Genomic DNA, 16,875 nt, shown 5'->3' with positions numbered 1-16,875 from the left:
GACAGATCGCAAAAGATTTCTCCCTCCTGAGCTTCAGCTTCTTCACGCTCAACATTCCAAATCTCGCGTAATAAAACGTGACTTCGGTGCAAAACATGACGGACATACGGGAAAAAGCAAATATGTTTGTTTTCGGACTCTAGAATTTTAAAAAACAAAACAAAACAAAAAAACTCCACATTCTGCAGAAACTCAAGAACTTTCACAGTTGACGTCTTTGAATACATGTTTTGATCAGGATGTGAAAATGTAAGAGTTTAAAAAACACATTATGACACACAAGATGACATTAAAGTTACAAAATGCAGCAGAAGAGACAAAACTGATGACTAAGAATAGCTCAGAAATATTTGCGTATAAAAAGTTTTGCATGCAAAACCATCTGAATATAAAAAACAATCCAGATCCCAACATTAAAAAAAAATCCTACATATTTTGACTGCATCACCCCCTAAAGGAGAACATTTCCTCCACAAATGTTATTTGATATCCATTGTGTTTGTAAGAGACAAAAATAAACAGAACTTAATGTTTTAAAACCTTTATTGCAAAATCATTCAACAATCTCAACTCCATAAATAGTTGATGTTTAACTTCCTTCAGGATCACAGTCACTTTTTTCCTAGGTCTTCTGGGATACAGTTATTCAGCAGGTCTGTATTTTCCCAGAGTTCAGTGGGTGACGACCTCCTGAGTCCAGAGATTTCGCCATCGTCTCATCAAAAAGAGAGGACGGCCTCACAGAGAAGGTGTCTCTCTGGTTTTCACATGATACAGGCTCACATCCAGCAGACATTGGAGTGTCTACGCCACAGCAGGGATGAAATACTGCAGCGACACGTCTTCATGCAGCAGAATCAGGTGGATGACTCGGTCATGGATGATATCTGCCGGGTGAAGAGGTTTTAATCAGGTTATTAACTGCAGTGACTTCCTGCTGGTTTGGGTGTTTTCAGCTCTGTGTTTGGACTTACTGCACATGGCTTTGCTGGGGTTGACCTGCTGACCCATGAGGAATTGCTGCAGCTTCCTTATGTCCACTCGGGCCTGGGCCATGGCCTCTGGGTCCCTGCTCTGAGATGGACCGCCATCCTGAGAGGCGTCGTCACCTGAAGGGAAGGAGGGGAACCAGCGAGGTACAGTTTCAGGCACCTTTGAGAGCTCCTCATTTAAAGTTTAAGTGTTTCATTTGTTTTCATCCAGCTGATCATGACGATAAGACCTCATGATGTCAAAACAATGACATCAGCACACAAAGAGTAACATCAGCACTGCTTTAAAACTACACCACAGCCTTCTCACTTTTTCCTCAAACAGCACAAATTTTGACTTCTTCAAAATCTTTGGAGATTTCACACAACAATACGGTTCAGACAGATTTTTAACGCTCTGAACTGTGAAGGTTTAGGGCAGAAATTACCCCTTCAGCAGTGTTTTTGTGCAGCAGAAGCCCAGGGCGCACACACCAAACACCCCCTCCCTGCTCCTCTGCAGGTTTCCTCTGCACTCAGACGGGGCCATATTTTACTTGACCAAAAACAAAAATAAACGGACTCCCACCGAAAAAATCTGATATCAGTCTGCATTCACGCTTTATTTAGAGAATTTTCAGCGCGTTACTAACACAAAAACACCGCTAAATAAGGCTCTAGTTCTCATAAGTCGTAAAACGGCGCTACCTCCGCTGGAGAGCCACAGCTGGCAATGAGGTGCTCGCCGCTGAGTGTATCTGGCGTGCCAGATATAAACAAACGCAGGTAGTCTGCCAGGACGAAGAGACATGATGAGAACTAGAGCCTTATTTAGCTGTTTTTGTGTGAAAGTAACGCGCTGAAAATTCTCTGAATGAAGCGTGAATGCAGACTGATATCAGATTTTTTTGGTGGGAGTTCGTTTATTTGTGTTTTTGGTCAAGTAAAAATTGGCCCCGTCTGAGTGCAGAGGAAACCGGCAGAGGAGCAGGGAGGGGGTGTTTGGTGCGAGCGCTCTGGGCTTCTGCTGCACAAAAACACTGCTGAAGGGGTAATTTCTGCTCTAAACCTTGTGATAGGACCCAACTTGTTCCATCCCGGAGTATCACTTTAAGCAACGATGCCACAAACATGAAATCTGACAAAATCCAACGTGATCCAGCGTGACCACCATCGTCAGTCAGCTGTCAAGCTGGCACGTGTTCAGTCTTCAGCAACAAAAACCAGGTAAAGTATCAGAGTGATTAACGCCACAACTATGGCGAGCCGTTTTAACATTTAAATGCAAGACTGGATATGTGATGCAGATATCTGTAATTCAATTTCGCCTCAACAAAAAAAAACATTTCATATATCTGCAAATATATTCTGCCTATCCACAACTGTAATTTCAGATACCTACAACATCTTTTTAACTTGGTGAGATGACGTCACTTTTCGCCATTCATGTGTATGGATTATTTAATCTTTAAAAAATAACACCTCGCAGCTCCAAGAGAGAAACTTTTCCATGATGATAGTTAGCACTTTTAAAAACAGAGAGAAGCAAGTTTTGTTTTTACCCCACGGAGGATTTCCCAGGTCTTTGAAGTGAGTGGTGACAGAAACAAGATCAGTCTCAATCTTCAGGTTCATCTCTCCGTTCAGGTTGGCCTCCAGCACCTGAAACACACACAGGGATACAGGCAGACTTTACAGCTTCTCTGGCCAAATTTACCAGAAGCTCCTGTCACATCACTTTCCTGTTAAATATCACAGAAGCACAGAGTTTCAGCAGCAGGGTTGGGGGGTTAAACTAGGTGCTAGATTCACAGATTAGTGAACATAAAATCTCAAATCAGAGTTTGTGATCTAACAGTCTTGTTCAGAGTGATATTTCTATTTTTTTCTCATCGTGTAGCGTGTAACTTTATGTCCTTAAGAAAATCTTTGAAGTCTGATGTTTCAATCTGTTTGTATTTTTAAACTGCTGCAGTCCGAGTCCAGACCAACTCAGGAGATCCTACCAGGAAGTTAGAGAGGTTCTTCATTCTGTCCACCACGTTCTTCATCGTCTTCAGAGGAGGCAGGTAGATGCTGACCTGTAAAGACAGATGTCGAACATTTTATGCAAATGTGATAACAAAATTGAAATTTCAGACATTTAAGAGCATAAAACAGGTCTATATTTGATGTTCTTACATCAAAGTCTGGCATGTCAGGCTCTTTGAACTCGTGCCACAGTCTTCGGGGGATGACATCAACCGGGACGTCATGGGTGACAACTCGACTGACACTGGACAGGGTGGGCTAACGGAGAGAAAGGATGGATATCTATGATAATAAACTTTGTATATATTTATATATGTGTGTTTGTGTGTATTTTGATACTCTGTTGAGTTTTCTAAAAGTCTTCTTTCCGCTCTCACCAGCTCAGCAGCGATGGTGAGACAGGGACAGTGCTTCTTGGTCAGTTTGACTTTGACAGCTTTGGCGTGCTGGCACGTCTTCAGGGCTCTGGACAGATTCTCAGGAGTCACCTCCAGGCAGATCTCATTGTCCTCAGAGGACACGCCCTCCATCTGATATTCATCGAAGAAGTTAGCCTGGAGAGTTGGATGACATTAGAGATGACAAATCATTTCTAGATAAACAACCTAAACCTGTCAGAGACAAAAACAAGAACTCACCTGAGAAAGCTCACACCACATGCTCACCCCTCCGTTGGCCACTTTCCCTGACAGAACGAAGAAAAGGTTGTCTGGAGTCAGCCGCAGGACACACGTCTTGGTCAGCTTGGAGATGGTGGTGATGACTCCTGGTGGGGATGAGGAAGAGCAAAAACACATGGCTTTAACAAGAAATCTATGAGAAACTGAAAAAGTTCAATTACTGTGATAAAACTGTAAGTTGTAAGTTAATGTGAAACTTCGTGGATCACAACCAGATATCAAATAAAATAGAAACCATTACTATTTCCTTCCTTGTGTATATGACAAAAAATGAAGGGACTGACAGGCCAAGGAAGAAAGCTGAAAGTGTCACTGAGCACTCTGGAAAACTGAATATATTTTAAAATGACATGAAAATTAATTCACCAAGAAAAACACATAAATTAAACAGAGAAATCGATATTAGCAGTACTTACTGACTTCAAAAATTGATCTTTTGGGGTTTTTTTTGACGAATAAAGATTTATTTTGAGTCCCTTTTTACTGATTTGCCCTAACAGTCTCAAAAAACTGAAGCGTGTTCCAACACTGCAGCCTGCTGAGTTCAATGAAACGTAAAACCATTTTCTTTGTAATGCTCCTTTATTATCTAATTCTTTCAACTAAATATTTTATCCAGATAATTTTACTTAATTCTTAGCTTAGCCGTTTAAACCTTATTTCGTATTGATTTTATTTTAAAGTATTTAAAAAAAAAAAAAAAAGCAAAAACTTTGTATAAAGGTTGTTGTGTTAATGAAGTTGAAGTTGAGCTTAGGAGGCTCTCATCACATCTCAGGTGTTGTGGTACTGGATCAGAACGTAGTTTAATGAGGCCTGGGGAAAGAATGAGTATTAAAAAAGTATCTTTTATGTGTAAAACTTGGTTTTAATGCGACTTAAAACTCTGACACGTCTTAGTAAAGCAGTTTTGGTTTAGGACCTTGTTTCTCTCTTTCCTTGAATTAACAGTAAGGTACGACACTTTGCGTACTGTTCCTCAAATGTAACACACTGTAACACTATAATTTAAACATGCCGATATCTAACATAGTAGGCAAATATTTGAACAGGTACTGTATTGTTTTCTTAAGTTGTTCCTTGTTGCTTTATTTGCTTAAAAAGGCGAAAAACTGACATTTTGTCAATGAGGTTTGGTTAGCATCGTTTGTCGGTTAGCGGGCGGTTGAAAATGCTAAAAACACTCACGGGTGAAATGGTTGAGACAGGCGATATCGATTATTTTACCCCGAAACTTCATTTTGAGTTTCCATATAATACTTTTTTTATTCCTAAACTTCGAGGAGAGCTTCCACGGCGGGATAGTTTTGAAACGCACTGTTTGGTCCGTTTGTATCAAGGGTCCGACGGAACCAATCGGGAAGGGTGGCATGTAAATAGTTCCGTTGAATTCGAGCGATCATTCAAAGAAAACTGATCATAGAAAATAAAAGAGATAGAATTGATATTTCATTAATATTCCCGAAGCAAGCAGCAAAATGACCATTAATCGTAAAAAAAGACAGGTTTGTATGGTTCATTCACGTGATTCGTGAATAACAAGCATAATAAGTGTGATTGGTCGACCGTGACGACTGACCAATCACAGAGCTTCGTTGTTGATAAATAGTTTTGCAGACTGAAGATCCTCGTGTTTCGTCTTCCTGCAGACTTAGAGAAGGCCTTATGACTTTTAATCTTCCCGACTCCAACATTTGTTTTAATATATAACACAATGCCGCCGCTGTCCATCCAATCAGGAGTGACATACGTCAAAACTCTGCTGCCAGAGGCTCTGGTGAGGTGAGCAGCTGTGATTCTTTTGAACAAGCTGGGCTGGGGAAATAGCATTGGGTGGATTGGTTGACAAAATTTGGGTGCATTTCTTCCTGTTTTTTTTATTTTCCTCAGAAAATATTAACAAAGTAGGCTTATTTTTATGCCAAAAGTTTATAACTTACACACGTCAGTGTTCAGATTTGCACTTAAATCTTGAGTTTAGTTATTTTGAAATGGAGAAAATTTGTCCAATTGACATCATTAATCAGTGATAGTCATTGGTTAGCCATGTGTCACTGTGAAACTATTTTTGATTGCTAATTGTGCGCACCCTAAACGAGGTTCAGAGTTCAACACTGAGGTAGGTTGAAGTAAGGGCCTTTCCTCCCTAGTTTGGACCGTGTCATGCCGAATCAGGAAGTACAAGAACTTGTTAATAAAATGAAGAACTGATCTGAAATGTTGGAGCTGAAATTCATGATTTAAAAGAACATGGTGCTACAAAAAATATAGGTCTAGTTGTGTGTCATGGGTCAAGTATTTTGCAGTACTGATGGAATCTGATTCTGGTCAGAACCAAGATTAAAATAGTTTTGGATTTGTTATTATGGTTTAGTTTTAGTTTTGACAGTTTTTTCCCTATTACAGTTTAGTTTTAATTAGTTTTAGAGCGGGCATTCTAGTTTTTATTTAGTTTTGATTTTTGCAACAAGGCTTAGTTTTAGTTTAGTTTCAGTTTAGTTTCAGTTTAGTTTCAGTTTTTTCATACCTTATTAACCAGGTGCCGGATTCAAAAAGGTCAGAGTAAATATTTTGTAATACTGTTTATTTTCAAGTCCATCATAGTGCTCGCTGCTCAGTCAATGCTGATACTGAACTGAACTGGATGCTGCCTTAAACACCAGAAAATAATATAAACTTAGTATAAAAAATATAAACATAAATCACATAAAAATAATATAATATGAGCTTTAATAATTAGAAACTTGGACTCTGTAACAATAAAGTCAGACTCACGTGAAATTAAACTATTACAGATGCTCTGATTCATTGCTCCACTACGTTTTGTCACAGCACAGCGCACAGCCAGTCAGTGCAGTAAACAAGCACGTCCCACTACGTCACTATGATGGTGCCGTACAGCACTGACAACTGCTGAAAACTGTCATAAAATTGTTTGGGAAAATGTGTCAGATTAGTTTAAATTCTAAAGGCTATTAATATTGTCAGAAACTATAACTAAGGGAATTTTGTCTATAATTTTAGTTAGTTTGAGTTATTTTAATTATTGTTTTTGTTTTCTTTTCTAGTTTTTATTAGTTTGAGTTAACAGCAATGTATTTTAAATTTTAGTTTTCCTTTTAGTTAACTATTATAACCTTGGTCAGAACGCAATAAAAGATGACCAAAAATACTGTGAAATGAGGCTTGCAACATATGTCGCTTGTCACTCATCTATCAATGCATTTCCTGTCTTGTTGGATGTTATTGAGGATGCCCTTCTTTCGTTGTGTAGTTAGTGCAGTTGCACTTTTATTATTGCATGTGCTATAGTGTAACATTTTTTGATATGAGATTTGGTCTTGTTTTTATTGAGGTGGGTGGTTTTTACAGTGGGTTTGAGCTGGAAACTGTCAGATCTGGCAACCCCAGTGAGCAGGTAACTTCTGTTTATTGTTGGTTTCAGTAAAAAAGCTCCACAGCAGCAGCTGGGCTTCATTTAGGCCCTGTCTCTGTTTCTTTTTAATCTGAGAGAATGAAAAGTGGGTTTATTTGGTGATGTGCCTCTTTTTAAACACTCTGGCTTCTTGGCAGGTCTGTATCATCCCTCCAAACCTCCGTCCTACCCTCTGCTCCATCTTGCAGTTTTGAGGTCTTCACCCACCGACGTAGAAATCGATGCATCCTGCAAGCGTCTTCTCTAAACCAGCTGCTGGAGCAGGTGAGTGAGCCACACTCCCTGTACCTGGATTACAGTGGGATTTAAGTGAGTTTGTTTCATGTGTGCTGGCTCTCAGGCTGCCAGAGTCTTCATGTTGACCCACCTCCTGACCCTGGTCCTGGAGGAGGACGGGACAGAGGTGGACTCAGAGGATTTCTTTCAGTCTCTGCCGGGCAGCACGTCTCTGATGGTGTTGGAAAGAGGGGAGACGTGGACACAGAACAAGGTGAGTTCATTCATGTCATTCTCCTGCTTCTCCACTAGAGGGCAGTGTGTCCAAACTTGTGTGGGCTGCTTCATGGACAAAAAAGATCCCTGCATGTAGAAAGTTTTTCTTGATGTATGGATGCTACATTTTCAGATCCTCTCAAGCTTCGACAGGCCGAAGAGAAACGGGATCGCTAAACTGACCTTTGACCTCTACAAGCTGCACCCTAAAGACTTCCTGTGCTGCCTCGCCATCAAAGCCTCCCTGTGCGACATGTACTCGCTGTGTTTTGACTTCAGGTGCACCAGGATTAAACGCATCCTCAGGTGGGTTGACCTCACCTGTAAACAACACAGAACTGTAAATCTAATATGCTTCTTTTTAAAGGTGCAGTTCGTAGTATTTGAATCCTCAATTAACAGGGGTGTGTGCGTTTCCTCCCGGCAGGTCTCTGCTGCAGCGTCTCACCTGTCTGTGCAAACTGACCGGACACCTGCTGCTCTTCACCTCCTCATCATTACTGCCACTCACAGTAGAGGACGACTCTTAGTTCAGAGTGTGTGTCAGATCACTGCCATACACAGCACATTTTATCCATCTGTCCTTAAATGTCTTTGTTTTGTGTGTTTTTGCTGTAAATAAAGTATTTTTTGTGAGAGGATCTGAAAGTTTTAGCTTTGGTTGGAGCTGTGGGATTTTGTATGTGATGTATAAACAAAGATTTTGAGCCGTAAATAGTAATGTGTATTGTTCTGCAGATCTAATCTATGAATAAAGATGAGCTGTCTCTATTCGCTGTCTGCATTCTTGAACTTAAAAGCAGCTCGGCTTGTTCTCTGCTGGATGGAGAAATGAAGCAGAGGTCAGTGTTGCGCAGCGATCGGAGCAGACGCACAGTGTGTCAGCAGTGATGAATTCCTGCTTTATAGCTCTGTGTAAACTGACTCTGCCGGCCTCAGCAGCAGCTGACCCGTGCTTCATCGTCTCTGTGTGGGAAAGTCCACCACATGTTCTCTGAGAGGGCAGAAAAATCCCCCACAGGAGCCTCCCTCATTTTTCAGAGTCATTAAAACTCACTTTATCTAGAAAAAGGTTTTCATCACATGGCTTTCTATCTTTGTTGGAGCTGTGAAAATGTACATACATGATTTTTTTTGTTTGTTATTTCTCCATGAAGATTATCTTAACTCGATTGTCATGCTGTAATAACGTGGTGAATAGTTATCTCCACAGAATGGTGTCAGTGTTTCACTCAGACTCACTGGATTCAAAGCCAGGGCGTGGTCACGTGGGCCCGCGTGAAAGGAGGAGGAGGATGGTGATGAAGAGATGAAGCCGGTCTCTGAATCACAGCGTCACACAGCAGCAGAGCACAGACAGAGCTCAGACCACCAGAGGAGAGACAAAGAGACCAACAGAGAGAGGAAAGATGAGAGAAATAGTTCACATCCAGGCCGGACAGTGCGGGAACCAGATAGGGACCAAGGTACGGACCATGTTTGATTTATCATGTGACTTTCAGCCGTTATCATGCAGATAAATTAACACTGAAACTTTTCATAATACCCAGTCAGGCTTAATTTTACGGAACATTACCAGTGATACAACAAGTATAGGTCTAGCTTCAGTTTAACTGACAAATGTTGAAAAAAATAAAAGGCAAAAATCTGAGAGAAAAGGGAAGATTTTGTGCAAAAGAAGTTGCCAGTTTATAAGAGAATGTTGTTACACATTTCCTAAAGAAAGCCCGCAATTTGTTAGGGAAAAAAAGCTAATTGTTGGACACAAAAGTTGGAAATATTAGAGGAAAAAACTCAAAATATGTAAGGATAAAAAGTGGCAAATTATGAGATGCAAATCTTTTGCAAAATGTCTCAAATTTTGATGGAATAATGGAAAATCAGAAATTAAAAAGTTGCTGATTTTATAAAACAAAAAGCAATCCTGTGAAATTTTAGGAGAAAAAAAAATATCTCAATTTTCCGCTAAAAAATATGCAACTTTTCTCCAAAATTGACAAATTTTTGCTCAAGAAATTGTAAATTTGTGGGGAAAAAAACTTGTGGCAAATTATCAGAGGAATGTCCAAATTTCTTTAAAAAATTAGAAAATAAAAAAGTGAAAAAATAAGCAAATTTAGGACACAAAAGTCGCAAACACGTGAGAAAAAGTCAAATTTTGTAAGGATAAAAAATGCAAGTTTGTGTAAAAAAAAAATGTCATATTTAGAGAAAAAAAAGTGGAAAAATATATTTTAAAAAAATGCAAATTATTGACAGAGATTTTGCAAATATTTGAGAAAAAAATTATGAGATTTTTTTTTTTAAATAATTCTGGTCTAGCCAAAAAACAACAACCAAAAAAAAATTCAAGAAGATGAGTTTACTTTGCGTTTTAGTCATTTTAATTTATTCCACCTTGTTATTGTTGAAGATGTGGGTGAGTACACAGAAATTAAATTGATGAAACTTTTTTTAAATGTATATGTCACTTGAAATTTAGCTAATTTATTTTAATCACACATATCTGACTTTTTTCTCCTAAAAATGTTGAGTTTCTCTGAAGTTCTTGCGAGTAATTTCAGTAGCTCACTTTTTTTTTTTTTTTTATTCATACAGTGGCCCTTTTGGTTTATTCAGGCCTTTGTTTGCATTCCCTTTACTCACACACAGAAAGTTTAGCAGTAAAAACTTGTTCTCATCACAAGTTCACAGATCAGAGACTGCTCTCTCTCCTGTTATAAACTCATCACTGTGGTGTGGAGGAGTGAAGTGAACTCAGAGCCACTGTGAGACTATTCAAGGAATCCGGTCGCACACACACACACACACACACGCACACACACACACACACACACACTCATGCACTGACGAATCACACGACTGTTTCTGTGTTGGTTCAGTGGGCTGAGAGTCAGAGGAATGAATGTAGTGAAATCAAAGAATTAACTTCAGCCAAATGAACAGTGAGCAGGTTGAACTCTGAGCACAAAGGCTGCTGGGTAATGAAGCAGTGGAGAAACAAACTCTTAAAGTGTTTATAACTCTTCATAAACTCTTTAATTTCCATTGTTTAAAGTGTCAGTTCAAGCACGTTTTCTCTAGAAGACAACAACTAATGTATGTACTCTGAAAAGACGGGGGCAGCAGTGGGCCAGAGGAGACCAAATCCTCTATACATGGGTCGCGTGATTACCCACCAAGCCAAGCTGGCACCCTGCCACCGTCATGTTTTGTCTGCTTTGTGTTTGAATGTGGTTTGATGACTTTTTAAGCTCCTCCAGGAAACCAAACAGAATATTTTGTTCCTAAAAATCCACCTGTTGAAGCTCAGGAGCTCCGTCAGAGCAGACAGGGTTAAATTTAGTGAAGTGAGTCAAGTGGATGTTCTCTGACTCCTCATCTTCTTCCTCTTCTCTTTGTTTCCTGCGTCTCCCTCAGTTTTGGGAAGTGATCAGCGATGAGCACGGCATCGACCCAGCGGGGAGCTACGTGGGCGACTCATCTCTGCAGCTTGACAGAGTCAACGTCTACTACAACGAAGCTTCCTGTACGTACGACACGTAGCATCAGAGGGTGTGTGTTTGAGTCACAGTGAGTCAGATTCTTCTGAATCAGTGACGACGTGAGCTCCTACTTCACCCATGGCAACCCTCGTTTCAATAACATGTATCAATTACCAGATTCTGAAGCCTCCTCTCTTTTTGTGCAGCACATAAATATGTCCCCCGAGCTGTGTTGGTTGATCTGGAACCAGGAACCATGGACAGTGTTCGCTCAGGAGCCTTTGGACAGCTCTTCAGACCGGACAACTTCATCTTTGGTAACAATCTGCTGCTGATGCTCAGGAGATTTATTAAAAAAATTTACAAAATCTATTCAACAAAAATTATAAACTGTGGATGAACAGATTCTGAATTTTAGGCAGAGAAAGAAAATACTGAAAATTTTGTGTGATGTTCAAAAACCAGCTCACGCTAGGTCACAAAGACCATCTAGGGCAGGGCTGACCAATTTGGGGCCCGCAGGCCAAAGTTGGCCCTCCAGCAATTTTTTTTTGGCCCACTGCCCATGTTTGAATTTTTATTATATAGATTTTTTTTAATTATCATCATTATTTTCCTACTACCACTAGCCTGAATTTCTCATTCATTATATATTTATTGTTGCACCTTTTCTCCTGACCACAAATTAACACTGTGTTACATTGGGAGTAGGGTGGCGCTGACGCTAGTCCCATCAGCTCAAATCTGTAAGTCCAAGAGAAAGTTTAAAAATAGTTGGGAACATGGACACTTTTTTAAACTTTTTTTTTTTTACAGAAATTGATTCTCCAGCAGAATGCCTAATATGTAGGCAAAAAGTTTACGTTTTAAAAGAGTATAATCATTGTGAGTTAATGTAAATACAGTCGTCATTTATAGGGAAAAATATGTAAAGCAGGTTTCCAGTTTTATGACTATTTCTCATTTTAAACGGATGAAACATGCACTGTTTTGGTTTCATAGGAGCATGCTGTGTACCACGTTGTTTAGGTTATATTGCACTAAATGTCTTAGAATACAAAGGCCTAGTATTTGTGCCATATTTATTATCATGCACTGCAACATGAATCTTTAGTTTTGGCCCGAGACCCTCCACCTGATTCATTTTTGGCCCTCTACTGAAAAAGAATTTGGGCACCCCTGATCTAAAGGATGTAATATCATTAAAGGTTGAGAAAATACGGAGAAACCTCTGCATTAAAAGGAAAGAGACACAGCATGATATAAAAACAGACACGACTCTGTAGTGGAAGTCTCCGCATGGGCTCAAAATCACCTTAAAAATGGTTTAATGACTCAAACTGTAACACTTATTTTGAAAATCCTGCTTAAAATGTCCTTTTTAAGGGAGGACCCTTCATATCCTGACTTGTTACCCACTGAAACCCCTTTCCAAATTTCAGAAACTGGTCTCCTGGTTTCACAGACGCTGTGATGTTCAGGTTTTGTGTGTGTGTGTGTGTGTTTTTGTTGCAGAGGTTTGGGGGTGAATTGTTGTCGGTAGCAGGAGACAGATTCAGAGCAGCAAAGAAACTTTCCAGCTCCTCAAATGTTCAGTGAACAGACTGAAATAACTCAGGGTTTGTTTAATAACTGACGGAGCAGGGAGGTTATAGATGGCTCTCTGTCTTACACACACACACACACACACACACACACACACACTGAGCTGAGAAATGGGTCACCAGACAAGCGTGTGTCTGCACTCACATTCCCATCTGCTGCGGTGATCAGTTTACATTTCTCTGATGGGTTTCTCTCTCATGATTGGTCGTCTGCAGGTCAAACAGGTGCTGGGAACAACTGGGCCAAAGGTCACTACACGGAGGGGGCGGAGCTTGTGGACTCCGTCCTGGACATAGTGAGGAAGGAGTGTGAGCACTGCGACTGTCTGCAGGTGATGAGGTGTCATGGTTTGGTGGAGTTAAACCTTGAGCTTCTGTCAGAAGAAGGTGTTTCAAGTGTCCAGCAGGGGGCGACTCTGCTGGTCTCAATTTCTATTCCAGTCTTCTTCAGTACAGCATGATGTTCATTCATTAACTTATGGTCCCAATAGATTGTTTAAAGTGACTCAAAAAAGTCTTGTTTGGTTCTGAGACGTCGGTATAAAAAGTTTTTGCCAGTTAACTTTTGGTTGTAAACTTTTCATATTGCTATCGCTTGACCAAAAAGAGAAATTCTGGCTGGATTCAAAGCTAGCTTAAATAAGGATTCAGGTTAGCAAACTTAGCATTTAATAATGACCTCAGCTTCCCTTCACATCCATTTTCATTTCTGCCACTTTTGGCCCCAGATAAAAAATGTAAAGTGTCTTTTTGTTTTTGTTGAAATTGTAAACCTGGTTGAGAAATTTTGAAGTAAGTTGGAACTTCAAACCCAAGTTCTTAAAAGTTGATCTTTGTCTTTTGCGGAAGTTCCTTCTTGATTTCTTCTTTTAATTTTTCTCACTAGTTTTTTTTATTTCAAAACTCACGTTCTCCACAAGCATGACCGTATTTCTGTCTGAAAATCAAAGACCATCAGCTGATAGAGCCTACATTCATGTGTAATTCTGTCTGCAGGGTTTCCAGCTGACTCACTCCCTGGGAGGCGGCACCGGCTCGGGTATGGGCACCCTGCTGATCAGTAAGATCCGGGAGGAGTACCCGGACCGGATCATGAACACCTTCAGCGTCATGCCCTCACCAAAGGTATCGGACAAAAGGATCAGTCGGGAAAAGGCTTCAACAAATCCTTTTTGTCTTCCTACCCTATTCCTTTATCACTTGTTGCTTACCGATCCTTCTTCAATGACCTAAAACCTTTGTCTGAAGAGAACACAGTACAGTTTTATTTTTTTTAGCCTTGGTAGTTGGTCTAAATTTCCGACCATCTCTCTGATCCCTCAGGTTTCCGACACCGTGGTGGAGCCTTACAACGCCACCCTGTCGGTTCATCAGCTGGTAGAAAACACAGACGAGACCTACTGCATCGACAATGAGGCCCTCTACGACATCTGCTTCCGCACCCTCAAACTCACCACACCCACATACGGAGACCTCAACCACCTGGTGTCAGCCACCATGAGCGGCGTGACGACCTCGCTTCGTTTCCCCGGGCAGCTGAACGCGGATCTCCGTAAGCTAGCTGTCAACATGGTCCCTTTCCCCAGGCTGCACTTCTTCATGCCGGGATTCGCTCCTCTGACAGCGCGGGGAAGCCAGCAGTATCGAGCACTCACTGTCCCAGAGCTCACACAACAGATGTTTGATGCCAGGAACATGATGGCGGCCTGCGACCCTCGTCACGGGCGATACCTGACTGTCGCCACCGTCTTCCGTGGCCCAATGTCCATGAAGGAAGTGGATGAGCAGATGCTGAACGTCCAGAACAAGAACAGCAGCTACTTCGTGGAGTGGATCCCCAACAACGTCAAGGTGGCCGTCTGCGACATCGCCCCTCGTGGGCTCAAGATGGCTGCCACCTTCATTGGCAACAGCACGGCGATCCAGGAGCTGTTCAAGCGGATCTCTGAGCAGTTCTCAGCAATGTTTCGCCGAAAGGCTTTCCTACACTGGTTCACGGGCGAAGGCATGGACGAGATGGAGTTCACCGAGGCGGAGAGCAACATGAACGACCTGGTGTCCGAATACCAGCAGTACCAGGAAGCCACCGCCAACGATGGCGAGGAGAACTTTGAGGATGAGGAAGACGAGATTGTTGAGTAAGGATTGAACCAAAGACGAAAACTCTTTGAACCCTGTTAGAGCAATTGTTTGGTAGTTACGCACCGTTAGGACCAGGAGTTGAGGGTGAGCCTGTCAGTTTTTTGAAGCATTACGAAGCATTTTTATCCCACATTCGCCAGAACTTTGAAGATTCCATCGCTGATATAAAAACCTTCGTAGATGCTTGATTAGATACACGAACACAGTTTTAATGGCTAGACCAGAAGTCTTTAGGGTAAAAATTCTGACCAAGTTGTCCGAAGAAAAAACAGTTGTTGTGGGTTTTTCTCGGACAGTTTTTCTATTCCAAATTTCGCTGGAATAAAAAACTTTTAGAGCCTGACTGCATCATAGAGTTTGGACCATAGACTGTAAAAGAATTGGACATCATCTTGCTCCGCTTGAAGTGAGGTCCCCACAAAAACTGCTCTTCCTGGTGGCTGGCTGCAGTATAGGTCAAAAAATCCGGCTCTCCAGTCATTCCAGATGGGCTGTGGTCAAACTTAAAAAAAATTAATACACCTCGTAGAAATGTTTCTCACGTCCGATTGTTGTGGTGATTTGAAGATATCATTTGGCTGCCTTGTGTTCAAGTCCTCTTTTTTCTGAAAAGTTTCATTTTCATTAGTTATAAGAGGTTAAAAATGAGGTTTTACGTCATGTTTAAGGATGATTGACAGATGCCGTTCTCGTGTATTTTTTTTCGGGGATTGTAAAATATGTCAGGAGGTAGAGTCAAGAAGTGATTAGACTCACGAAAGAAAAAAAATATATATATTTTTTTGTCACCCAGCTCCACTCACAGTCTTTACTACGCAGACTGTGCCTGTGACGGGGGAATTTTGGCTTCAAAACCGTACAATGATAAATGGCGGAGCCAGACTGTCCACTCTATATACAGTCTATGGTTTGGACCATACAGGCTGATAAAAGATGATTAAAAATGTAGAATAATTGAACGGCAGCAGATCTCAGCACCCTCTGCTGGACAAACTTTGTAACAACATTTCTCCAGATCATTCTGTTTCAGCTGACTGATGTATCTGTCAAGTTTTCTTCGGCTTGTTTTCTCGATTTCAGTTTGGTGATTGAGTTGTTCATGTTGGTTGTATGAGGTGTCTGTCAGAGTGAGAGCATTATTCACACAAGATATCAAGGTCAAAAGGTCAAAAAACCCCAGATGTGCCTCTTTCTGTTAGCAAAATAAAGCTGCGGTGATGTTTTAACGGTTGACAGTGTAGCATCTGTTCAGGTTCTCTGGCTGGTTCCTCAAAGAAGACACTCACAACTGACTACAAGTTCCTCGTACAACCAAACTTTAAAAGCAAAAATAAAAAGTTTACCACACTTTTATTTTCTTAGTTTGACCAAATGCCCACCTCAGAGGCATCCCTTTATTGTAGAAACATTTGAACCAGTTAATCCTTTTGTTAACTTTGTATCCATGAAGATGTAAGAAATGCCTTGACCCACACAAGGTGTTTGAACTTCGAAGAAAAGATGACGTTCATTGATTTCCAATCAAACAGAGATGTGCTTTCTTACATTTACTAAATCCATAAGAGCGTGTTTAATGCTGTTTTTCTGAGTGTGTTTGTTGCTTTCACGCTGTGATTTTTCTACCTGTGAACAGGTGTACAGTACCTGAGGAGAGGTTTCAATAAAAGCTGCTGCTCTGAGATCTTACAGTGTTGTTTGTGTCCTGTGCTTATACGTGAATGATTCGGGGTTACAGGTGTTGCTGGTCTTTTATTAGGTTGTTTTGTCATCATGTGTCAGACAGTTAGTCCATTAGTCAGGTAGTAAAGTTAAAATCTAAAATATCATCCCTGTACAGAGAAAAATAAAACATTTGGCCTAAAATCATGTTTTAAACCAGGCTGTAAACATGTTTGTTTTTGCTGTTAAGATCAGTGTTTTTGGATGAGTGTGTATGTGGTTTCTGGAGCCTGCCTCAAGTGGACACTCGAGGAACTGCACTTTCAAGTAGCTGAGCCAAATCGTTCCTTCATTCTGTGCTGTTTTCAAAATTGT

At 40.8% G+C, this 16,875-nt stretch overlaps 3 protein-coding genes across 4 annotated transcripts; 2 read left to right on the top strand and 1 right to left on the bottom strand.

Annotated features, from left to right (window-relative positions):
* Window positions 1-599: 599 nt before the first annotated feature.
* Window positions 600-5,056, bottom strand: hus1 (HUS1 checkpoint clamp component). Its single transcript, XM_074693336.1, has 8 exons — window positions 4,871-5,056; window positions 3,641-3,768; window positions 3,380-3,556; window positions 3,153-3,260; window positions 2,978-3,052; window positions 2,534-2,633; window positions 975-1,109; window positions 600-887 (listed from the first exon to the last, which is right to left on the bottom strand). Exons 1-8 carry the CDS (start codon window positions 5,052-5,054, stop codon window positions 805-807), a joined length of 990 nt encoding a protein of 329 aa, XP_074549437.1. The 5' UTR covers window positions 5,055-5,056; the 3' UTR covers window positions 600-804.
* Window positions 5,057-5,271: 215 nt separating this feature from the next.
* Window positions 5,272-8,379, top strand: cidea (cell death inducing DFFA like effector a). Of its 2 annotated transcripts, none has more exons than XM_074693339.1 (5): window positions 5,272-5,464; window positions 7,256-7,382; window positions 7,546-7,608; window positions 7,744-7,916; window positions 8,038-8,379. In XM_074693339.1, exons 1-5 carry the CDS (start codon window positions 5,397-5,399, stop codon window positions 8,138-8,140), a joined length of 534 nt encoding a protein of 177 aa, XP_074549440.1. In that variant the 5' UTR covers window positions 5,272-5,396; the 3' UTR covers window positions 8,141-8,379. The 2 variants fall into 2 exon arrangements, with proteins under 2 accessions (XP_074549440.1, XP_074549439.1); XM_074693338.1 differs by having other exon boundaries at window positions 5,274-5,464; window positions 7,459-7,608.
* Window positions 8,380-8,868: 489 nt separating this feature from the next.
* Window positions 8,869-16,420, top strand: tubb6 (tubulin, beta 6 class V). Its single transcript, XM_074693335.1, has 6 exons — window positions 8,869-9,076; window positions 11,031-11,139; window positions 11,302-11,412; window positions 12,916-13,031; window positions 13,696-13,824; window positions 14,023-16,420. Exons 1-6 carry the CDS (start codon window positions 9,020-9,022, stop codon window positions 14,839-14,841), a joined length of 1,341 nt encoding a protein of 446 aa, XP_074549436.1. The 5' UTR covers window positions 8,869-9,019; the 3' UTR covers window positions 14,842-16,420.
* The last annotated feature ends 455 nt before the right edge of the window (window positions 16,421-16,875 follow it).

Source organism: Halichoeres trimaculatus, unplaced genomic scaffold (assembly GCF_033239565.1).
Source record: "Halichoeres trimaculatus isolate MK-OKI-2021-1 unplaced genomic scaffold, fHalTri1.1 fHalTri1_scaffold_18, whole genome shotgun sequence".
Classification (NCBI taxonomy): Eukaryota; Metazoa; Chordata; class Actinopteri; order Labriformes; family Labridae; genus Halichoeres; species Halichoeres trimaculatus.
Note: the sequence above shows the minus strand (reverse complement) of the source record. Positions and strands in the feature narration are given on the sequence as shown.